This window comes from Phyllobates terribilis, unplaced genomic scaffold, assembly GCF_046119375.1.
Source record: "Phyllobates terribilis strain yellow unplaced genomic scaffold, ASM4611937v1 Scaffold_5491__1_contigs__length_51322, whole genome shotgun sequence".
NCBI classification, from domain to species: domain Eukaryota; kingdom Metazoa; phylum Chordata; class Amphibia; order Anura; family Dendrobatidae; genus Phyllobates; species Phyllobates terribilis.
In genome coordinates, this window is record NW_027368238.1 from 1 (window position 1) to 26,445 (window position 26,445).

The window sequence follows — 26,445 nt, forward strand, 5'->3', positions numbered from 1 at the left end:
ACAAAAAATCACTCAAATGGTTAGAAGACACAAAACAGAATTCAAAAACAACAATGAACAAATGAAGCAAAACTAGACTAGACTCAACAAATGACTTCAAATGGAAACTAACCTAGACTCAACTACGACTTAGATAGGTTTTAATTCAAGAACCATATCTACCAAATATACCTAAGGCACCTTGGACTGAACCTTGACACAATAGGCCGGCGATAAGACCCTAGAACATACAACTAGACACACATGAACCTTGAGTCAATAGCACCTAGAGGCGGCTTCAAAAGGGAATGAAAATGGTTCCCATCTCAAGATTACACTCTCCACACTTTGAGCCTCCAGTAACACACAAAGGCCCGGCCTTCAATTGATCATAGAGTCTCACTATGATGAAGAAAACAAACACACATTCAATAGCTTCAAATTGGCAAAAACTGTCATTACAAACTGATTTTGGACCCTTAAATAGCCGAGACATGGTCCGGACTTTTACTACCTAAAACTAGAAAGGAAGAAGTCCATTTTATCCTTAGACATCCTCTTGAGATCATGTGTGACCAAGGAGCTAAGGGCCCATACAAAACATCTACCCGGATTCAGCCTAAAATTGGCTAAGTGTCAAAATACCAAATCATACAAACACTGATTTTGAAAGGGAAATCTAGCTAGATAGATGACCTTTGTTGGTCACTTCCACAATATCAAATGTGTTGGGGGATGCCTCCTCTAAGGCATAGAACTGGTTTGGGCACCACATTATCCTGTGCTCATCCATAGCTAAGCCAGAAGTTACCTTGCCAATGAGAGTTGTAAGGTCACTTCTAAGCTTCTTTGCCCTTGATCTTGTCATGGGCCTGGGGCTTGGCTCATCATTGGGTCCTTCCTTAGTCTTCTTATATGGTCCTCCATAAGTTTTTTATTGAATAGCCCATAATATGCAGAACTAAACGCACTTGCTATTTCTTTGTCTTTGAATGTCTTGAGTGCATGTGCTTCTATATTCTTCTTTATGTGACGCTTGCACAATATGAACTTTACGTCTGGCAACAAGCTATCCATTGCGTTTATCAACGCCTGTTCTCTATCCGTCACCAAACAAATTGGCGCCCTATCTACTAGACGATAAAGTTCCTTCAGCTGTTGTATGGCCCATATATATGGGTCGTTTGTCTCACCGGTTAGGAAACAACCAGCAATGCTGAAATTTTTACCAGAGTTGGTGACGCCGATTATCTCCAAAAACAGATTGTTTGACCTAAAATATAATGCATTATATAAGTACATGATGTATAATAAAAGTAAATACATGAAATAAGTCTTACGCTTACCGGATAACACTGTATGTACAATCAAGCACGACGATGTATGGGAATGCCCTTAGAAGGTCCATGCATTCTGGATGCGCAAATAACACATCTTGAAGCTCGTTGGTGCTTGGATTTATCCTATACTCTAAAAAATACCGATTCTCTTTGCATCTGTAAAAAAACTCTTGGACAACGGTCCTTTTCTCTTTTTTTCTGATTACGGATTTTGTAGATTGTGTTGTACAACTGCTTCTTTATAGTATAGTTGTTTGGATTCTTGTTCAATTCGGTCATAATACTATGGGGCCTGCAATGACTGTCAAGCATGTCTCTCACCTTGACCAATTGCTCTTCTTTTAGTCTCCTTGCTAAAGGAACCCCGATGAGATGCTCTCCAATAGAATGGTTGTGTTTGCTTTCTTTTACTTTCATCCTCCATTCTCCTCTTGGTCCCTCGTGCAAATCAAGACCAAATTGGCAATCACAACGGCCAGTCTTCGACGTCTTTTCGGGGTCTTTTTTGGAGGGTCCTTCCTTTCCCTAATGAAACGAAGCGCAACATAACCCATTTTAAAAAATGAAGACGATTGTGTACGTCCAACTTTGAGAACAAAGTTCAGTTTGATTGCTACATCTTTCGCCCATTGAATTGCCTCTTTCTTAGTTTTCTAAACTAAGTCGTTGCAAAAATCTTCCGTGTAGTCTCTTGACTGAACCTCGGGAGCAGTACCAGGGAAGGTTGGGTGGGGGCTTAGAGGAGGAAATCCAAATTGAATGTCGTCATTGGGTTGGGAACCACCAACATCATCTCCTATCGTATGTTGCATGTACTCACTAAAAGACCCGGCAAATGGTTCATCGGGTTGCCCAGGATTACTTACATATGATGAATGTCTTTGAGGTTCTTGAACGTTGTAACTATACCCATATTCTCCTACATAGGATGAATGTCTTTGAGGTTCTTGATCGTTGTAACTATACCCGTATTCCCCTACATAGGATGAATGTCTTGGTGGTTCTTCAATATTGTATGAGTAACCAAAGTCACCAAGGTACGAAGAATTATTAAACTGCGAAATTATAAGACTTCACTAATATTAGTATAGAATTTAGCAAGGAATCACCTATATGTTAAAATGACATATGTGAACTAAGTCATCTAATAATTTGTATAGAATTTTCCAAGAACTGTAAATATGAAATATGTAATACCTATAATATAAAATGAAATGTGGATTAAGTCATCTGATAATTTGTATAGAATTTTCTAATAACTTTATTTACAAAATATTCTTAATAATCATCTTCTAGTACTATATTAACTAGCTATGGAAACATTTAAACATGAGCGTCTGGCAAGCGCTTTGTACCAGGTTTTGCATCCCTCACTCTTGCACTTCTATCCGTAGTACTATGGTCTGGCTGCGCGCACATGCACATGGTGGAGGAATTCTCGCTAGGGCTCAGACGTTTGCGCTCTCGGCGACGGTTTACTTGGTTTGGCAGGCACGGAATGCGCTTATTTTTTAGCACAACCGAAGTCCGGTTGAGGTCATTGTTAGACAGATTAGCATTCATGTTTTTAGACTTCTTTATGACATGTTTCCTATGACTATGGTTATCTCGGCACTTGGACACTAATTCTGATGATTATTTAGCACAGTATGGATAGCCTGTGTGTTATTCCATGTGTGCTCTTGGACTGTTTGTGATTTGAATTCCCTTTTTGGGACATGCCATTTATATTATTTACATTTTAACAAAAAAAGAGATACATGCAATGTAGCTGTCCTCAGATGGAGAAACAGATGCATCGAAATTGATCTTAATCCATCCAGGAGGGGGCTTTCTCCAACAAATTTGGTTCTTCTTAGCCATTTGTACATTTGGGTGCTTATGTGCAGCGGAATCATTCATCAAATCCATTTTCTAGTTGGAGTACTGAAAAAATTCCATGTCGGCGGGCAGATGATTTCCAGAAGGGTGACGAAATATGATAGTATTGCGGTTGAGGAAGTCGTCGAAGTCAGACTGAAAGGAACCGTAATTGGGAATGTACTAGATGTGGTGGATTCGATTCTGAAACATAGAAATCATTCGTAAAGTAAATGGAAAATAGAAGAAAATATGGGATAAATCTTCATAGGAGAAGACGCAGAGGGAGCATGCATTGGGAACAGAAGTCAAAAAGCGGTTAAGTCTCAATCATAGGACGATAATCAGAAGATGTCTTCTAGTGCGATTTTTAGTACAAGTAAATTCTTATTTTAATAACTTTTCATAGTTGTATGTTGTTATGCAATCAATTAGTTTTAACACATTATACTGGTTTGGAATTTAAGAATATCTTGAGTAATTTATACTTATATTCTACCTACACAATTAATTGACTTTTACTACATATATTTTAGTATATTTTTTGTTGGTCATGGATATGCTCATGTCTTTATTACATAGTATATATAACATGCATAAACCGATAATATTTTAAGTTACTTAAATTATTTTTGTTCAAGTTGTTTTGCATATTATTGTTATTTCGATCATTTATTACGTGCATTAGATCTATTTATATATAGAGAGAGAGGGGTTTTGGTAACACGGTTTTTGTGGTAAAACGATAGTACTAATCTGAACCATCAGATTGAAGAAAATGGAGGGGCTGGATTTGATTAGAATAATTAAATTGATTAAAAGAAAATTAATTCAAAAAATTAGAGAGAATATAGAGAGGGAAAAAAGGATAGAAATCAAAATAATATCTACTTTTTTACTTTCTCTTCTTCAACAACGCTCTCCTAATTATATTTTCTATTAGAAAATTCATTAAAGATTTTTTCTGCTTCATCGTCCAAGAGTTTCTTCGTTCAGGGATTACAATTTTTGCAAGATCCATGAAGATGCGTTTTTTCTAGTTACCATACAGGTTTCAATATTTGTCGTATATTTTTCGCGATTCAATACTTGTTGTTTCCATATTGTTGCATATTTTGCAAGATCCATAAAGATGCATTTTTTCGATCATTTGTTGTATGATAACGATTTACTTTTGTTCCCATATTATGGTCTTCACGTTGATTTTCAACTGTGTTTTTCCCAAAAATCAATTCAAAGTCAAAAAATTTAGATTGCTACCACATCGAAGGTATATTTTTCGAGTAAATCCTTGTAATTTTCATGATTTTTTAAGAGATATTCGGGATCGTAGTTTCAGTATTCATTGTTTGTAATACTTGTTAAAAATCAAATTTATTTATTTCAAAGTCAATCAGCAATGTTCGAAAAGTGTTCATGGATATTCTTAATCTCTTTTTATGTTTTCGATTTCATCCTAGTTTGAGTTAACCCAAATTCGAATATCGTAGTTGTAAATCAATTTTCGTGACTCTAGTAAATGATTTTCACACAAAAAAATCACAATTCTGAGTAATGATTTTCGCATTTCGAGTAATGATTTTCGTGTTCTTTATTTTACTTTTCTGAATCAGAAAATAACTTGTTTTTAACATCTGAAAATAAATGTTTTAATTTACTGTTTTTAAAATTAGAAAATGTAGTAAATACCTAGAAAAGGGGAATTCTGGTAGATATTTTTTAATTTACTGTCTTTTTTTTTAAATCATAAAATAATTGATTTAATCTTAATCTTATATTTTACTCTAATACAACGCTCTAGAATATTACTATTGTTTTACTAGAAGAGGTCGTTTTACTAGAACCTAAATATATATATATTCATAAAATATTTCTTTAGAAGAAGTTATCTTGACATGCACAATTATCAAAGTTGGTTTCATGAGTCAAAAGAGTATACATTATGGATGCTTGATGTGCAATACATTTTATCTCTTAATGTAGGATCCGGTTTGCATGAAAATAATCATTAAAATGATAAATAAGAATACATCCTAATTCAATAGCTAGGATTGAGCATTGTCGATCAATGGTTGGTGTTAGCTAATAATTTCTTTCATTTCGTGCATGTTTGGTGTGTTATCATTATTGTATGATTTGTACACATTAGTGCATGGTTATAAGCATTAGTTAAAGAATTTTGCTAAAAAGTGCATGAGTGTTACAGTAAAGTACATGAGTTTTAGTGCAAAGTGCATGATTTTTGCAGGAAAGTGCAAGATTTTTGGTAAAAAGTGAAGGAATTTTAGCACGAGTTTTGGTTAAAAGTACATGAAATTTAGTGTAAAGAGCAAGAATTTTGCTAAAAAGTGCATGAATTTTAATGTAAAATACATGAGTTTTATTATAAAGTGCATGAGATTTGCTAAAAAGTGCATATTTATTTGTTAAAAAGGGTAGGAGTTTTAGTATAAAGTGTATGAATTTTGCTAAAAAGCGTATGAATTTTACGGTAAAGTGTGATTTTTGGTAAAAAAAAAAGTTTATGAGTTTTACATTAAAGTGTATGATGTTTGTTAAAAAGTGCAGGAATTGCATGGATTTTGTTTAAAATTGTATGAGTTCTGAAAGTGCATGATGTTTTGTTAGAGTACATGAGTTTAAAAGTAAAATACATAAGTCATAAAGTGCATGATGTTTGTTAAAACGTGCAGGAGTTGCATGAATTTTGTTTAACATTGTATGGGTTTTGAATGTTAAATGCAAAAGTTTTGCTACAAAGCAAATGGATTTTGTTATAAAATACATGAATTTTAAAAGCAAAATACATAAGTCATAAAGTGCTAAGTTTTGCTAAAAGTTTATAATTTTTGCCAAAAAGTGTGGGAGCTTTAGCGTAAAGTGCTTGATTTTTGTTAAATATGCATAAATTTAATATAAAGTACATGAATTTTACTAAACTGCATAAATTTAATGTTAATGGTCAACAATAAAGTGCATGAGTGTATGAATTTTGTAAATAAATTTACTAAAAAATGCATGAGTTTTATGATAAAGTGAATGAATTTTCTATAAAAGTATATAAGTTTTATAATAAAGTGTATGGTTTTTGTTAAAAAGTTCAGGAATTTCATATAAAGGCATAAGTCTAGATTAAAAGTACATGAATTATGGTTAAAAGTACATGAATTTTAGTTAAAAGTGCATAAATTTTACAAGAAAGTCAATGATTTTTGATATAAAGTACACAAATTTTGATAAAAAAAAGTGCATTAATTTTAAAACAGAGTGCATGATTCTTAAAAATATTATAATAGTTATATTTTAAAATGCATGGATTTTGATTTAAAATATTGTAAAGTGCATAAATTTTGTTAATGCATGAATTTTACAATAAAATATATGATCTTTATTGTAAAATGCATAAGTTTTTATATAAAGTAAAAAAAATTTGGTTAAAAGTGCATGAATTAATATAAAAAGAATGAATTTTTGTTAAAAAAGTGTTATAATTCTCTGCATTAATGCATTATTTTCATGCATGTGGTCAATAGTTGTCAACACTCTTAGTCAATGGTTAGTGTTAGCATTAAATGCATGATTTCTTCAATTAAGCATGCATTTTAAAGTAAAATAAATGAATATTAATGTAAAGTGCATGAATTTTAATAAAAATGCATGAATTTTAAAATACAAAATTTTGTTAGAAAATACAAGAATTTAAGTGTCAAGTACATGAATTCTACAGTAAAGTCCATGAATTTAATGTAAAGTATACGAATTTTGCTAAACAGTGCATGATTTTAACAATAATGTGCATGATTTTTGTTCAAAAGTGCATAAATCTTAGTATAAAATGCATGAACTTTACGAAACTAAAAAGTGCTTCAATTCTATTAACAAGTGCCTAAATATTTCTAAAAAATGCTGGGGTTTAAGAAAAAAACAAATATTTAAAGTAAAGAGCAAGATTTTTGTTAAAAAATATAATAATTTTTATGTAAAATGCATGAAGTTGATTAAAGTAAATAAGTTTTGTCAAGCGTATGAATTTTGTTAAAAAACAAATGAACCTTATAATAAAGTAAATGAATTTTATCACAAAATGCATTAATTTTGTTAAAACTTCAAAAAAAAATAGTGTGAATTTTGTATTAAAAATGCATTAATTTTAACAAAAAATACATGAAGTTTATGAATTTTGGTTGAAACATGCATTGATTTCTCTGCATTATCTATTTTATCAACCCTGGTTTCTATGTACTCCTCACTCTCAAAGTTAAAATGTTCCCACCCGACCCCCTCATGCTTGCATTTTTCACTACAATGTTGGCATAAGTAGCCAAAAGGGCAAGCGGATGATCACGTGGAGAACTACGAATAACAGAATCAAAAGGAACATGCAAAAACCATAAGATATGGACAAATCAAAAACACATTACATACACAGGCTCGCAAGGAGCTCAAAACAAGTTCGCAAAATACAAAGAAAACACAAGATAACACAAGATAAGAAACAAATGGCCACAAGGAGCTGTGAGTTATCTTACTCTTCCATGGAGGGTCTTCCCCATCCAGGATCAGCCTGAAGAGAGGAGAAACAAATGGCCAATTAAAAATGAAGCACAAAAAGAAAGAAAGAAACAAAGAAGAGAGTAAAGCAACTTATCTCCACAAGGAGCTGTGATATATGAAGCAGTAGCTAAATCGCATAGAGGCTCTATTAGTGCACCAGATTGTACCTGGAAAAAGAAGTACATGATGATGATTGGACAACAATTTAGATCTAAATTTTGGGTAGAAAACATAAAATCATGATCTATATTACCAGACAAAACAAATGTTGCAACACCAAAACCTGCAACTTGAAACTTGGTTTGTGCAATGTATCAGTTAATACATCAACAATTTGTTGCTCAATAGTAAACCTGGTCAAGAGTCAACAGCTCATTTAAGGCAAACATAAATAAACCTCCCCACTATTGAACAAAGGCTAATTGTGTTTGTAGTACCTGAAAGTTCTTGAGCATTTCTAACAGAAAATTCAACCTAGTTTCAGCAATATTCCCCTGTATGATGGAAAGCCCAGATGAAGGAGTCCATGACAAGTTTCAGTTGCTGCATCAAGAAACCAATTCATTGTGAAAATTCGATTGTCTGAAAAAGAGTAATAAAAAGCTGGAAAATATAATGCACCACATTAGTTCATATTAAGTCTCAAATCCTAACCTGAGAGGACAAACGAATCAAAGCTGGAAAACAGTGAGTAGAAATGGCTCGTAGAAGAGAGAAGAATTTCAGACGGTGCTCAGGGTATTCTTCGAAGTTGTTTGTAATCATCTGTTGAATACAAGAAAAGATTGGTGAGATAATAAAATATGAGTTGTTACGCGTGAAAAACCTACAAAGAAAAAACGCATGCAGATGCTAACTAAATTTTGTTTAATCAGGGCATTAAGTCCCTGCATAACTAATTTCTTAATTAGTAAGTTTAAGTATTTGTTTAGTTCAATAGCTTAGTTTCAGTAATTTTCCAGTGGTTTCCTTGTCTTGAGATCTCCCCCAAGTGGTTACCACAATAATACAATAATTTCATGTGTTCAATTACAGCAATTGATTGATTCAGAAACAATCTCCAATGCAACCTTACAAAATAAGAGTATAAATGAAAGAGTTTAAAATTCACCTTTAATGTGCACTGGAACACGCCACTAATATACGAGGCACATCTTCAATCATTGCAACTTGCAACTTTGTATCTACAGAAAGATCAGTGAAATAAAAAACATTTAGACAATTTACACCAAATTATCTGCAGAGAAGGAAATTGTAGAAATTGTATACTTGTTTATTATAGTTGCAAAAAGTGATAGCACTTCTGATTCTCTAGCATCAGGAACATTTCTAGCATAGTCACTGAGCACAAGGTCCATTATAGGAGGGATGAATTGTGTTCCTATATGTGGTTGGTCTTCAGCCTTTTTCTAGAAATCTTTCAACAAGCTTAAGTGTCTCTCTTTTCATTGACCTGTAATAAGATAAATAAATAATTGAGTGTTAAAGCATTACAAAAAATAACTAGCGAAAATTTCACATGTGGGGAGGTACCATACCGCAAAAGCTTAACAAATGAAGTCTTTGAAAGCATAAGGCCCCCTTGAGCAATATTACTTGATATGAGTTCAACATACATTCTGTCGGATATAAAGTAGGTATTAGATACATAAAATGTGAAGATAACATAAAAACTTGGTGTTAAATTATATAGATGTTTATTACTTGTAACGTTCTGGGATATAAAGTAAGCATGTTCCATGTGAAGCTGCAGCACTTGTTTTGGTCTGTGAGGAGGCAATATTACATACGAATTCAAGAACCCAAGTAATAGATCGTTCACAAACAAGCAGAGTTTCAATAATTCAATAATACACAACACAAGTAGAAGAGAAATGCTCTATGCAGGCAAATTCGAGTGTCAACCCCGGTTGTAACATCTAACCTTCATTTCCTATGATTAACAACTAAATTAACTAAAGGTACTATAGTTTTTCTTATGTTAATTGAATGGAAAAAATTATACATCTAATGGAGGGAGACAGGGAGTTTCAGATGATTTCAGTCTATAATTTTACAGCAATAACTGAAAAAAGTGCTTTCTCAACACAACATATGCAAAAAAAATCACAAAATCATAGGATGTGGTAGACTAGTCATTTACCTGATTATACTAAGTACAGCCTTGATTACATCTGGGTTCTGCAAAACATCCACGCTTTGAAGTGCTTTCCCAATTGTTTCTGCCCATCTCTGTATAACCAGGAGGGGCATAAGTAAAGAAACTGCTCAAATACAACCGAAGTGATTATATTAACATGACGATAAAGCACCTGATTAGGCATCTCCTTAACTCTCCGCAGATAATCATCTCTCTTTAGAAGGTCAGATTCTGCATAAATCATATGACCAACCTGAAATGGAGAATAATATTGGTAAGACAAACAGAAGCTTTACTCATTGTGGTTTTTTATTAGAAACAGAGGGCATACAGATTCATACAATGAAAGAATTTGATGAGGTGCATCATCTGCACTCAGCAACATGGTATCTATGTGTGGTTTGCGCGATTAATCTCTGAAAACGTTTTTTTCTGACATAAACTGGGTGGAGCTCTTTCTAATTAAGTTGAGGTGTAATATTCTTCCGATTTTCAGACATCATATAAATATAAATCAGAACCTTGATACATTAACAAATATTCTACTCAAGGACAGAGTAGAATTATCTAATAAAGCACAAGGAAGCTGGTTTCCATAAAACAAGGAGAAGCATGAAAAAATACAATCATTATTAGGAAATGCAGTCACCCAATTTATATAAATATCACATAAACCAATTTTCACTTGAACTATATAAAGTCAGTAACAAGTACCTGCTCATCCAACATTGATCCAGATATAGATCCTAATGCCCAGCACAATGTATTCAAGTTATTCCATGACCAATCCTCACCATTTAGCTTCTTGCTTAACTTTCTCAATATCTGTTGTTTAAGGGAGAACACATCATAAGATATCATCTGCAGCCAGCACGAAAACTTGTTTTTGACAAAATAAAAAAATATGTCCATATTATAGAGTTGAAAATGACCATTATGTAGATTAGAAAAATGTCCACATTATAGAGCTGAAAACTATAATGACCATTATGTAGATTAGAAAATCTACCTGCTTTTCAATGTCATAACGGTCCAGATGTGTTAAAAACAGACTACTGCTTCCCACATAATCTGCAACAGAATTCTATTAGGCAACAAGATGTTTCAACTAAAACTGGTGATATAGAGTGCTTCCCAATTCATTTCTGGTTATAGGTATCAACCATGAGCTAAGAAACATTAACAGGCAACACTTTGTACAGAAAAAAATAATGAGTCAGCACTACAATAATTGCCCAGCTAACACTACCTACCTAGTATTTCTTACAAATTTACATTGCACCAGAACAAGAATTACCATCTTAACCGAAAATTAATTATTTTATTAATTATGTTTTCCTATTTTAATATATATTATTGATTCTTAAGATTTTTTTTAATGATCAAATCTTGTAGAATCTTGGATTTCCGATATTTTGATTAATTCTTTTATTAAAATACTGAATTAAATTTCCTATTTTATTATACATCTGATTAATCAATTTGAATAGGTCGAAAAGCATAACTCAATAATTAAGTAGCAGCAGAAAGTTGTTACCTTATATGGCACTAGAACATCGTTATCCTCCTTTGTCTCACGGACAATATTCCCATTTTCATCAACAATCAAAACCTCCTCTGGCTTTGCCATTCGGCAAATCAACATATTAGTAGCAATCAGTTGCCTTCGTTGCAGCAGCTGTGATCCCATGCCATCAACCATTTCGGGGAGAAAAGGTGTCTGTCAATACATATAAAGAGGAAACAAACATTATACATGCTGACAAAAGGAACCAAATAAATCAGATTAGCTAAATCTCCAACCAACATAAGAAAAAACAACATAATAGAGAGAGATACACTTTCCATAAGAAACCATACGCTTCCCCTGAGACCCAAATCGATAGAAACCAAACAAAATCAAAATAATATTCAATTAATTTAATATATAATCTCCATGACTTTCAAAGACAGTACAAGGGCAAAAAAAATACAATACAAACCTGCAGTCCCATCATGTTTCCAGTTATAGCAGGGTGTCAGCATTTTGATGAGCCTCAAGCAGTTTCAAGACCAGAGAGTTCCAGTAGTCCAAGAAAACATGTTGATGAGTATAATCTAAACACCATAAAGGTCACTTAACCTTGAAAATCTCAGTGTCATCCACATATGGTATGTTAACTAGATACTCAAGACCCATCAACATAGCAGCTACATTTTCTTGACATGAATCCAGGATCCGGATGTGCTTCTGCATGTACAAATAGGAGCTTGTACTTAGGACAGCAATCAGAATAGCAAAGATACTACCAAAGTTAAAAAAAATATTTCAAGTACTACGAAGAAATCAAAAGTGATGTGTGATTACAAAATATATAAAAAGAAATTAGCAACTACTTTGAAAGTAGAATTATTCACCTTGAAAAAAACAATAAAAAGGATACCAATTTCTGGATAAAAGCCTGCAAGTAAGAGAAGATTATATAAGAAATAATTACAGCTATAACCAAAACACTGTAAAACTAGAGATACATACCTGCTCATCTGATGATCCATTTGTATAAGCATCAGGTATGTTTGTATTTCCTGGAAGGATAGTCTGCATGACAGAGTAACAAAAATACAGTCAAGGATTGCAAAGAAAAACAGATATAAAGATGACATATAAAAGGTCTTACAAGACATAGTGTATATATATATATATTGACAGAATCCACTAATGACTAGAATCTCAACCTCAGGTACTATGCAATAAGAATCTTAAAGCACAGTAAACCTTCACCATTCGCCATATATTCTTGATAAAAACTTGAATGATGAACACAAAGAATAGTCCTATCCATTGAAATGAAATGCCTGACTAAAGTTAAGACAACGAGTCTACCAACTATAGCACTAAACCCCACTAATAATTGTAAACTCTATATATGGAAATCTTAATTAAATTAATTAAATCTAAGCTGCAGAATATTACAAATTCATAGAAGTGTACAATGTTTACCTGTAACTGAAGCATGAATATGTCATACATCTTAACATACAGGGCACTGTAGATATCGCCGATAGTCAACGATGCAACCTGTAGAGAGCGTACAACAGAACAATGTTAAGGCCCAAGGAAAACCTAAGAAAGAACAGAGCACCCTATAGAACAGGAGATATCTCAGTTAAGCATTGAAGGGTCAGATTTCTGTATGGAGGAGCAGGAAAGAAGTTCAAAAAAATTTCCTGCAAAATGAATGTAGCAACAAGTCTCGATGGTAAATAAATCATATATGAGCAACTTCAATGTATTTAAAGTAAACCATAAAATGATATAAAATACTGACTAGTTGTGATCCAAATATATAGCCCACATGAATCCATGAAAGGAAAGAATGAAGGGCGGCAAAAGTAGTTCGAATTAAATCAGCACGCTGAGATGCTGACAGTACGTAGCGGCATAACTCGTGAATGAGTTGAAACTCACTGCAAAGGTAGCAAAAAAGACCAATTTGGATATTACAACAGTAATCATTTACACCTCTCTCCATTAGGAAAGAGAAAGACTGAGTAGGATACTCATAATATAAGCTTTGACTAGGAAACTAAGAAAAAAATCAACTCTTCTGTTCATAAAAAAGGTGCAGGTGAGAATTCAATGAAAAAGATGGTGCATCGCAAGGGATAAGTTTGGATTACCTATTTAGTGACTGTTTAAGCTCTTTAATCTTCTGCTGAGTCATTTCTCCTCTTGAAAAATCAAAAACCTCCTAGCTTCGTAGTAGCATAGTAAAAGTGAGAATAAGCCACATTGCAAAAAAAATCATACAGAGATTGATAATAAAAGAAGAAGGGGCATGATATGTACTTTCAATATGACCATGCAATTCTCACAAATGGTTTCACTTGTTTTGGCAGCAGCAACAAGGTCAGGGATAAAACTCTGCCATTTATCTGGCCAGTCATGCTTCAAGATCTAGCAAGTTAAAAATATAAGGAAGTATGAGCGACTGTAAACAAAACATATGTAAACACATACTTTGGGCAACCTTAGTACCTTGCTACCACAACAACAAATTTTTATAATTATAAAGAGAGAAAAAAATTACTTGAGAAGATGCTCGTTATGAAGCGAATCTGTAATACTAGAAACATTTATATATACATACCATCACTAGTAAAGTGCTACATGTTCTGCAATGTTACCAATAATAAAAAAGAAATGGCTACCTAGACTAGTATAACATTTATTTTGTTAACGTAAAGCCTTTCCTTTCTGAAAGAAAACTCGTTCCTTGAAAGCTATGCAAAGATTACCACATGATGAGTATTTAAGCTTGGAAAATAAAATAAAAAATACAACAAAAACAGAAGCCATCTCTAGAAAAAATTAGTATATTCCCAAACCAGTACAATGACATCAGATATATGATTTCTCATCCCATCCCTTTGGGCAATAGGCAAAGGATTGAGCATAAAAAGTATATATGGAGATAAAGAATTGAGCATAAAAAGTCATAATGGATTTTGCAAACTATTATACAGAGAAGAAAATAACTTTATTCCATATATAGAGATAGTACCTGAGCTGAGAATTCTTTTGACTGGACCAAGAAATCCCTTATGTTATTTTCCTGTTGATTCAAAGAGTCCATTCAAAAATTGTGTCCTGAAAAAGGTTGGTGAAATATTTAAAAAATAGGTTACAATATTTCTGAATCAAATAACATTTTTCTATTATAAAATTATACCTCAGCAGCTGCCATATTCGAAAATGATGAACTAAGCAGTTTTCCTGTACTTCCACGAACAACTACATCATTGTTTGAATACAGATATGAAGCAGTAGCTGCATTCCATAGAGGCTCTGTTAATGCACTAGATTGTACCTGAAAAAAAACAAAGAGTACAAAATGATGATTGGAAAACAATTTAGGATCTATTTTTTTAGATAGAAAAAGTAAATTCAAGATCTATATTACCAGGCCAAACAAATGCTGCAACACCAAAACGTGCAACTTGAAACTAGGTTTGTGGAATGTATCAGTCAATACAGCAAAAATTTCTTGCTCAATGGTCATGAAGTATGTCCTGTTGAACTGGTTGCAGAAATTCAAAACCTAGTCCACAGCTCATTTAAGGCAAACATATATAAACCTCCCCACTATTGAACAAAGGCTAATTGTGTTTGTAGTACCTGAAAGTTCTTGAGCATTTCTAACAGAAGATTCAACCTAGTTTCAGCAATATTCCCCTGTGTGATGGAAAGCCCAGATGATGGATCCATGACAAGTTTCAGTTGCTGCATCAAGAAGCCAATTCATTGTAAAAAATCGATTGTCTGAAGAACAGTAATAAAAAAGCTGGAAAATATAATGCACCACATTAGTTCATATTAAGTTTCAAATCCTAACCTGAGGTGACAAACGAATCAAAGCTGGAAAACAGTGAGTGGAAATGGCTCGTAGGAGAGAGAAGAATTTCAGATGGTGCTCAGGGTAATCTTCGAAGTTGTTTGTAATCATCTGTTGAATACAAGAAAAGATTGGTGAGATAATAAAATATGAGTTATTACGCGTGAAAAACCTACCAAGAAAAATGCATGCAGATGCTAACTAAATTTCGTTTAATCGGGGCATTAAGTCCCTGCATAACTAATTTCTTAATTAGTAAGTTTAAGTATTTGTTTAGTTCAATAGCTTAATTTCAGTAATTTCCAATGGTTTCCTTGTCTTTGAGATTCTCCCCCAAGTGGTCACCACAATAATACACTAATTTCACGTGTTCAATTACAGCCAATTGATTGATTCAAAAATAATCTCCAATGCAACCTTACAAAAAAAGAACAAAAATGAAAGAGTTTAAAATTCACCTCTAATGTGCACTGGAACACAACCACTAATATACAAGGCACATCTTCAATCATTGCAACGTGCAACTTTGTATCTACAGAATGATTCCAGAATAATGGTTCCCTCAATAAAATGATTCCAGAATGTTCAACGTGAAATAAGACATATTATTATAATCAGAACTATCATATACTTAATTTTTCAAAAGGATGGAAATAGTTTTCATTTGGTTCGAAGTTGATGTTAAGCAAAACAAGCTAATTAAAGTTCTTCAGAAGCTGTACTTAAACTACTGTACACAAATAACACAATTTGATCAACTTTACATGTCATTTTACAACTTCTAGGCCACTAATTAAGAGTGAGTTGGAATGTGTAATTGTTGACCTCTCTTTTTCTTCTAGAATCTGAACTATACATTGATTGGCTCAAGAGGGTTTTAAAATTTACCATGTGGGAGTTTGGGGGGGAAAAATGTAAGAATCTAGGTGTATTCACTAAATTCCATAGAATTTGTGTCCAAGGTTTAAACTACACTGTTTAATCTAGGTGTATTCACTAATCCTAAGCACAAACCTATCCTAGCCTTGCTTGGCCATGTGATACACAATTGAAGCAGATGTCACTGTCTTCCCAGTACCAGGCGGACCGTGAATCAATCTTATGGGCTTCTGAAGGACACTCTTAACAGAAAAAAACTACATAGTATACATCAACCATGATTATCACAAAAGGAATAATAAATGAACCAACAACAAATTTCAACAAACCAACTACTGTCGGATTTATTCAACACCTGAAACTAATAATCAAAATAGTGGAATTCATTTTTTAGATAATCAGATCAGCTTTGGTACAAAAAAGACTATGGAATATAGTCAATATACTAAGATAAGTGAAGTTTTTAAGATGATCAAAAGCAATATTCTTATTGAAACCCATAGAATTAAGACCTCATCCACTCGAGTCCTGTTGGACCACAACATTACATTACAAAATAAACTTTGAGAGCGCTCAAAAACCATTTTGCAATAAGTTGAAATATGAGCAAACATTCCACGTGATAACCTTCAGGCTCTGAAACACCATCTTGGAAAAATAGTAATACCGTAAATTTGAATTTTCCAAAAACTGAAGAACTAAAACCATCAAATCCATGAATTTAGTAGTATATCTTTATGGTAATCACTGTATCTGGGCACTTATGTAAGTATGTTTATGGAAACCACTGTGTATTAGGGGCTGATTGGCCATCAAAAATCATGAAGTGAGTGTGTGATGTTAAGATTTTTAGAAAATGGAGAAATATACCTCTTATTTATCTCATTTGGGTCACTGTCATCCATAAAACATACAAGCCATGCAGAGCAGGTAATGCAGCTGCGAAGAATTCTTTCTTGTCAGAACTGAGGCTTAATTCATTTGAACTGAGGCTAGCGCCTACCGACTAGTAGTACCTCCATTATTACCTGCATGAACATGCATCTTCTTCTCATAACTGCTAGCTTGAAAATTGGAGACTGCTTCTCTGCCAATTGGATACGCCCTGTTCATCCCCAAAGCAGAGTAAGACTGTATTAGAAACCATCAAAATACACAAATAGTAACATATTGCAGACTCTAGTTAGGTGTCGCATAAACGGAGAAACAGAATCAAATGCAACAACTGACACTGCCGTTATACAAGTAACCTCCAGTTACCATTACTAGCAACAGTAGTCAAAGAAAAGATCGATAAAGAAAAGGCAGAAGTTCAAATTAAATAAACTCACTTATTGCCAAGATATTGACCGGTCGGTGTCTGAGCTTCCAAGCGGCCATACTTCTGCAAAAAGCAACTCCTCTAACCTTGGTTAGATTCTTCATCTACACATCACATATTTTTCGATAGTTCGATAGAAGTCCAAGAAGGAATGGACCACATAAGACTAATAAAACAAATTCCAATTTGCAGACACGTTTTCCCCACACCTAAAAGGATGCATGCAACTGATTTTCTTACCTTCATTGCCCAGCGCTCTTTAACAAAAGAAGGTTGCATCTTGTCTTTGAGATTAAACTTGTCAACATTGCAGAACCATCATCAGAAACGTAGCAGGATACCTTGTCAACAGGATAGTCCACCAGCCAAAATGGACAGCACTGTATTGGCAGTAATAAGATGAGTTCAAACCTGAGGATAAATTTCTCATATTATTAATATAAAAAACAAAACGCATATGAGTATAAAGGGTAGTAAAACAAAAGGATAGGGAGCATACAGGACTAGTAAAACTCTATTTCCAGACCAAAATCTCGAATTTCAATCATAAAGTACAATAAAAGGCGGCAACACTAGCTGCGAGTAAGTTCAAATTTTCTTTCTTACAGATTTACCCATTGAATTTAAGACCACTCTGTCCCTGCTTTTATTGGAAAACAAAGATTGATTATCACAAACAATTGGTGGACGGATATTTGACATCCAGGCAACAGTAACTTTGGAGTTTTTTCACCCATGAGTACCTGAGACTGCAGTGGACTTGCAGACGCCATAGCCAACCTGTGTAAATAGGCCCTGAGATCCGTTTCCATGTAATCCTGCTACATACATTTGGTAAGTCAGGAGGAACCTTGAGAAGCCAGGCAGATGGATCACTCACTTCTTACCTGCGACATGAAATTGTTTCCACTGCCGAAACAGGAATTTCCAGCTTGTGAATGTTGGTTCAAGAAGCTCCCAGAAAACCCTGATTGTGCGGAAAAGTCAACTGAGTATCCACTTTATGAAGCCTATACATACACACATCAACTTTGTCAGAATGGAGGTTGTAAACTCAAGTGTCATAGGAAGTAAAAGAAAAATAGAAGCACCACATGTATACATCAGAAATTAGTCTGCAAATTGTAAGGAACATGAAAACCCTGACTTTTGAAGTCATCATGCAAAAAGTCCTAAAAGCGTCGTTGTAAATCACAAGTTGAAAAACAAATTGGATGAATTGATTAATGAAATACAGATTGGATGAATTGATTAATGAAATACAGATTGGATGAATTGATTAATGAAATACAGATTGGATGAATTGATTAATGAAATACTTGTGATACCTGTAACATGGAGAAGCCATCATGAAATGACTGAGTTGGTCCTTGAACAGTCATCAATGACTGAGGGGACCTGAAAAATCAGGTCCCCTCCCCTACCTTCTTCGGCTTCTGGAACTCAACCATGCTCTGCTTCAAGTTACTTAGTGGTCCTTCCACCAAGCACTCGTGTTCCTTCTAAAACATACACTATACATATTCATTATATATAATAGCAAAACTGGCCATTCTCAGAAAATTAGCCAGCAAACATTCCTATGCATACTAGGAGATATATCCTGCAGACTAAAGCTCAAAACAAAAGAAAAATCAACTCTACAATACAATTATATAGGAAAGTACAGCAAAGGCAAGAAAAAATCCTTGTAATGTGTCAATAAGCCGTTCCACAAAGGTTGCTTGCTTAAAACATTGGGATTCCCCAGAATGACAATGCTATAGCCAGCTATAGTTGAAGCAACATTCACTCGACGAGGATCATTAAATTATACTACTTAAGAAATCATCAGAACGAATAATGTTACTCCAAATCACTAGCGGCATGCTTGAAAGAAGAAAGACTGTCCTGATGGTATCGGTCTCAAGCAAGTGTAACTAATATGTTGAGTTCAATAAATTGTACTACTTAAAAATCCTGAAAGATTAATAATTACAGCATAGCATGTCCTTTAAATGATTATTAAAAGCCAAACCATATGGTGGCTGTTAAGAGAAGACAGAATCACATGAAATCAACTTGAGGGGGTGATAAACTCACTTGGTGTTCATTATTCCTGACACAAGACAATATAATATGCTTTTTCTCTTCCCTGCGGCAGGAGAGTTAGCCACTGATACACCTTCAAACAACCACGCATAATGCTCATTACCTGCATAATAATAATCAAGACCAATAAGTCAAGAAGAACTAAAGGTTTTAACTACAAAGGTAATAACATTAACACCAAGAGTGATATCCTCTGCATGGAGCATTTTCCGGTCAATACTGTTAAGAAGACCCACAAAACGATTCCTTAAGAAGCCAGGGAGGTCTTCACCTCCATTCAAAATTCTAGCAACTTCTGATATCACCTGAGGTACACTCTCTAACCTATAGGCAGCAATTATACAATGTCAAACCGAAAGAAATCATAGAGATATGGTAAAATAGCCATTTTAGAAAAGCTTATCCACCTGAAGTAAACTCTCTTACCTATAATTGACATCCGTTTGTTGTCTGAAGAAAATGCAACTTTGACTGTTTCGTCAGAAAGGCTGATAGGGATACTTGTAAGCCTTTGAGGTCAAGAAAGCGGCCAATCTCTAGCATTCACGGGAAGCTCAAGGGTGAGTACCTGCAAAAAAGAAAATGAAAATGATATACTAAGATAAACAATATGATACTGTTATCACATTAAAAGCGATTCTATGAAAAGAAACCCACCAGGTTATAGTTCGTTTCTCATGGCAGGCTGATGAAAGAGGCTTTTGGAATATTACAACACCAATTCCGTTTTAATCAAACTTCTTAGCCATGACCTTCCAGCAAAAAGCTTTTGCCAGTGCTGATGTGGCTGTTAGAGAATTATAACACTAGTTAAGTTAGTGCGAGAAAAGATATAATCAATGAAGGAAAGAAATAAGATATACAAGTGACAAACCATTCCATTGCTTCTTATCTTCACCATCCTTACGATATACTGGAGTAGCAGACCAGACAAAGTACCCTCCGAGTCTCAAAACTCTGCTTAGTTTCATCAATGGCTAACCACCTGCAAATTTCATCTACTGGTTAAAGAAAAAGAGGATGTATCCTAATTCCTAAATGGTGTTATTGTTAAGCTTCAACTAAGTACCATTGCCTCCCAGTGAACTCTGCAACTTGCACAATGAACTACATGATAGGCATTATCACGGAAAAGTTAGCTTCTGAGTACCAATGACTGAAGGATTTGCAGGAATTCCACGTTCTAAAGCAAACTGACTCTGGGCTTTCATACTCATCTTTTGGGGCAAATGACATAGTAATCACATTTCTATCCAACAAGTAGCCTCAAAAACTAGCAACTCTACAGCTCACAACCACTCTGATGTGTTTTCCCTGTTTGATATCTGAAAAAGCCTGCAGTATAGTAGCATTAAATGATCAATAAAAATTAGCAAAAGAAAACTGTTATGCTTCTTGAGATGGGTTAACACCATTGAAGCAGCTTATCCACAGCTTGAATCTCAAAACATATGAATCTATTACCTTCTCTATAAACTGGATGTAGCGGGAAACACCTTAACTGGGTTTGTTACAGTTAGGAAGATCAGATAGGAGAGCCGCGTCACTAGAAAGTCCAGCAAAGGACAGTGAAATGCAGTTCAGGGAAACTTTAGAAGATTCATAGTACTCAATCAATCGGCTGGGAGAAGATAGTGCTACATAAGGTCTGCACTTGCAAATGACCAAAATAGAATGCAGAATGTCACAGTTGTAAACAGCTAATTCCCAATCAAGGTAACCTTCAAAAGTTATCATGGCATCCATGGAGAATTGCAAAATCACCCCATGTCTAGCACTGAAACAATTTGAACTGGTTATTACTAATCTATAGAAACTGGTACAGTGTATGTTATTTGACACAACAACTAGTATCTGTAGCAGTTTGCCAATAAGTTTTCATCTAAACCTAGCAATTCATAACCCGTCTGTTATACTTATACCAACAAAATCACTTCTGATGAAAACCTTTGAAATGCATTTATGAACTCCAAACTTTCTTTCTTACAGATTTACCCATTGAATTAAGACAACTCGGTCCCTGCTTTTATTGGAAAAGGAAGATTGATTATCGAAAACAATTGGTGGACGGATATTTGACCCAGGCAACAGTAACTTCGGAGTTTCTTAACCCAGGAATACCTGAGACTGCAATGGACGCCATAGCCAACCTGTGTAAATAGGCCCTGAGATCTGTGTCCATGTAATCCTGCTAAATACATTTGGTAAGTCAGGAGGAACCTTGAGCCAAACAGATGAGTCAGCTAGTTCTTACCTGTGACATGAAATTGTTTCCACTGCCGAAACGGGAATATCCAGCTTGTGAATGTTGGTTCAAGAAGCTTTCAGAAAACCCTGATTGTGAGGAAAAGTCAACTGAGTATCCACTTTGTGAAGCCTATACATACACACATCAACTTTGTCAGAATGCATACTAGGAGATATATCATGCAGACTAAAGCTCAAAACAAAAGAAAAATCAACTCTACAGTACAATTATAAAGGAAAGTACAGCAAAGACAAGAAAAAACCCTTGTAATGTGTCAATAAGCCGTTCCTCAAAGGTTGCGAGCTCTAGTTAAAGCAACATTCAATCGAAGAGGATCATTAAGAAAGCTGATTCCCCGGGCACAGAAAAGTAAGTGATCAATCATCACAACGAATAATGTTACTCCTAACCACCAGCCGCATGCTTGAAAGAAGAAAGACTGTTCAGATGGTATCAGTTTCAAACATGTGTAACTGAAATGATGAGTTCAAAAGATAATACTAATTAAAAAACCCTGAAAGATTCATAATTACAGCATAGCTTGTCCTTTAAATGATTATTTAAATCCAAACCATTTGGTGTCTGTTAAGAGAACACAAAATCACGTGAAATCAACTTGAGGGGTGAGAAACTCACTTTGGTGTTCATTACTCCCAACACAAGACAATATAATATAATCTTTTTCTCTTCCCTGGAAAGAGTCGATACTTGTAGCCTACAAAGGCAACAATATTTCTCAGTTTAACGAGCTTGGAACACGGAAAAAAAATGACAGGACGCATGAAAAGCGGATTAAGATATCACCTCCGTTTCTTTATACAGCTGCTGTCCCAAGTGCTCCGTTCCTTGACATACAATTGACAATATAAGCTCTTTGCCCTTCGTATGGAGTAATCACCCTGATCTACAAGAATTATGATTGTCTAGACATTAAGACAACAACTCATATTTCTTGCACCTAATCAAGTTAAAAAATATACTTTTTTTACTAATTTATTCCAAAACTAGACCCCTTACATTAAATTTAGTTTTGTTACATTAAATCGTTACAAGAAAGAAGTTAATCGTTACATTAAATTGAGTTTTGTTATATTAATCGTTACAAGAAGAAAGTTAATCGTTACCGCTACAATAAATTAAATTTTGTTACATTAAATCGTTACATTAAATTAGGTGTTGTTACATCAAATTGTTACATTAAATTAGGGGTCTAGTTTTGGAACAGATTAATGAAAAGATGCCTTTTATGGGATTTTTCTCAAAAATATTAAGCTCGAGTCAAAATAGGGATAAATTTGACTCACTTGATTAGGGACCACTCCAATTTTTAAGAAAGTGGTTACAATCTTTTCAACATTTGCAGCAACTTTTCGATTGAAATATGAAGTTCCACTAGAATTAATCTCCTCCTGACCCATCTGTGCAGAGCATAAATAAAGAATATAAACGGAAAACTCAAAGTATAAGAAAGCTTATCATTTTAATCCTCTTCACACAACGCAAGAAGGTGAGTCTGCTTAGTACTACTAGATCTTTCAATTCTCCGTTTTAACCTCCCACATTTTTTTGTATGTATACAAATTATTATAAAAGAGAATAACTACTCAATCAGGAATTATACATTCAGCATTTTGATATACAAAAAGAGAGACAACAGGTGTTGGATAGAAATGCTGATATTTCAATTAGTAAAATTGCACATGTATTATGTCAAATTGTTTGTCTCCATCAAAAACCCCATGGAGTCAACCACAATTCTATCAATGCTTTATTTTTCCCTTGACAGAGTCCTCAAAGACATACAACAAAACAAGACCTATTTGAAAGACAAAAACCACACATCATTTGTCATAAATTTTCCTTCAAAATACTCACAACTGAAACATACCTGAACATAAAAGAGCATCGGCCGATTTGGAACAGGCCAAGGGAAATCAGTGACAAAAATTTGCCTCATTTATGGTAACTCCATTTTGCAGTGTACCCTCGTAGAAATTGTTTGATGGAAATTCAGACAAAGATGGATGCATTCTATATTGAACCTACATCAAGATCAAAGGATGTAGAATAAAAAATTAACAATAATATTTAATGTGGATAGTGAAGATAAAAACAATAGATTAAACACTATACGGGATGCAGACTTGTGCCATCAATACATTCTATAAAATGTGGATATCAAAAAACAAACCAATTCAACACATTACATAGAGACATAGGGTTGCAGACTCGCATGAAAGAGCTACACAAATAAGAGTTCCATATACAAGAGAACAAACTGTAACACTATCTCAATAAATTACTTTTTACAAAATAGGATAAATTCACAAACCTGCAACCTGATAGGCTTCATACCAAGCATCACCAACCGTTCAAAAAGGGACTCAGCCAGTCTAGTTATAGCAGGACCAAGTTGACAATGATCTCCGACAAGTACGACCTATTACATCATTTCAATGTCATATACAATCAAGAAAACAAAATAAACACACTCCTGTTTTTTCGTTACCTGTTTAGCCCCAAGAACCAAGGGTGAATCATCAAGTAAAACCTACATTATGAATGGTGAATCAAAACGAAATGCAGAATTTGTATGATCACAAGTACATCAGCTTATGCAACCTCTCTTTTTAATCCTAAGCACAAACCTGTCCTTGCCCTTGCTTGGCCATGTGATACACAACTGAAGCAGATGTCACTGTCTTCCCAGCACCAGACAGACCCTGAATCAATCATTTGGGCTTCCGAAGGAGGCTCTTAACAGCAAAAACCTACATAGCATACAACAACCATGATTATCACAAAAGGTGTAATAAATGAACCAAGAACAAATTTCTATAAGCCAAATACTGTCGGATTTATTCAACACCTGAAACTAATAATCAAAATACTATCAACTTAAGTGGAATTCATTTTTTTAGATAATTAGATCAGATTTAGTACATAAAAACATATCATGAATATAACATGGAGATGAACACGAAATATTCTGGATTTCATACACTCATCAAAATAATAAGCATAAATTAAATACATAAAAACATATCATTATTAATCATATCACTTTTGACGGCCTGCAAACAGATAGATAGATCGCACTTGACTGAGCATGCTCCATTTACCTACAGAAAAGCTCGCATATTAAAATTCAAAGATAAAGGGTAGTTTAACAATCATTCAAAGGAGCAGACAGTGAACGACTTGTAGAAAATGAAATGAAGACGAAACTTTGATTACCGAGTCAATTGCAGATCAGTTCGAGCTCATTCGCACTCACTCGCGCATACCTTGCTTCTGGTCTGCGCAATGATAAACGCAGATGCCCATGCTCATGCTCAGCCAAAAATACCTGCAGTACCATAAAAACACGAGTGTAGACTCCGAATACAAGATAACACGAAACTAGCTACAAAAGATATAATAAATATGAATGAAAACAATCTAATTTAATATGCAACTAACTAGACTCCTAAAATATGTATAAAATGGAATACCACAAGCTTAAACCTTGTTCGCCCCTTAAGCAACTACATAACTAATGAGTCCATAAAATATACAAAAATTGTCTCTATCCAAGCGACACACGAACGATAATCATGAGAGACCAAACAAAAGACAAATTCTTTCCTAGCATGCTTCTCAATCAATGACAAGAATATGTCGGTTCCTCTACTCTAGACCTCACCAGGTATGTGTTTCACTCACACTCATGTATTTAGGGATGTGTTTCACTCAATATCATTTCTCATCTTTGAATGCTAACTACCATAAGCTTGTAAACAAATCTAGATCTCCACTGCTATGGACAATGCAAAACATAATCATGAGACATATAATAGGGTTGTAATAGGGTCAAGGTACTTCGATAAGGCATGGATAAATTTTGGCCGTGAGGTGCTAAATCCAGGGAAAAGAACTTCTCAAAAATAAAACTAACAATGAACTCAACAATCACAACCCAGCCCAAGATTTACCATGTTGTTACTTGTTGCTTCTTTTCTTCTTCTTCACTTATTTACTCCTTTTCTTTTCTTTTTTTTTCTTTTTTATGCCTTTTTTTTCTTTTTTTATGAAGAAGGATGCAAATAGATATAAACAACATGATAAAACACTTTAGAATCAAGCTAAACACTCATCACTCACAAAAACTCCCCCAACTTGTCCCTCATCCACACAAAGCAAACAGAAGTTCAATCCCCCGGATAGATAAGATACTAATTCAGGCTCAGATTACTTTTGTGGAGCTACCAAAGAAAAGGCTTTAAGGCTCAAAGGGCTACAAGAGAAGGAAATTAATATAGGGGTGGTCAAGGATAATATGGTCTCACGAAAAATAATGTCTCAATCAAATGAAATGCATATTAGTCCTAAATGCAGTCTCGAAAAGATATGAAAGCAAGTTCTAGAGATAACAAACAAAGAGAGATCACACATGAAAAGTAGGACTTATGCAATATTAGTCCAAGAAAGGCCAACAAACTCACAAGGGAATTTATCTAGAGTATCGGTTCCAACACATCTTAATCAAAGTCCACATGCTCATGTCAATGTCAAAAGTTTGATCAATCATATCATGCTCATAATGCAATTGCAATATTAACAACTTAAGCATATTAAAAAGACTCATAGCACATGCAACATTTTAAGGACCCACAAAG

The 26,445-nt window shown here is 34.3% G+C and overlaps 1 protein-coding gene and 2 pseudogenes across 1 annotated transcript; all 3 read right to left on the reverse strand.

Annotated features, from left to right (window-relative positions):
• Positions 1-6,288: 6,288 nt before the first annotated feature.
• On the reverse strand, positions 6,289-14,310 carry LOC141250235 (uncharacterized; annotated as a pseudogene).
• Positions 14,311-14,393: 83 nt separating this feature from the next.
• The window catches only part of LOC141250236 (uncharacterized), a 36,390-nt pseudogene continuing 24,338 nt past the window's right edge, over positions 14,394-26,445 (reverse strand).
• On the reverse strand, positions 18,756-24,459 carry LOC141250234 (uncharacterized). The gene is given in 12 exon segments (XM_073669897.1): positions 18,756-18,776; positions 18,873-18,950; positions 19,139-19,266; positions 22,424-22,502; positions 22,592-22,621; positions 22,623-22,691; positions 23,092-23,205; positions 23,676-23,742; positions 23,744-23,829; positions 24,120-24,227; positions 24,297-24,338; positions 24,436-24,459. Coding segments are annotated over 12 exon segments (846 nt in total).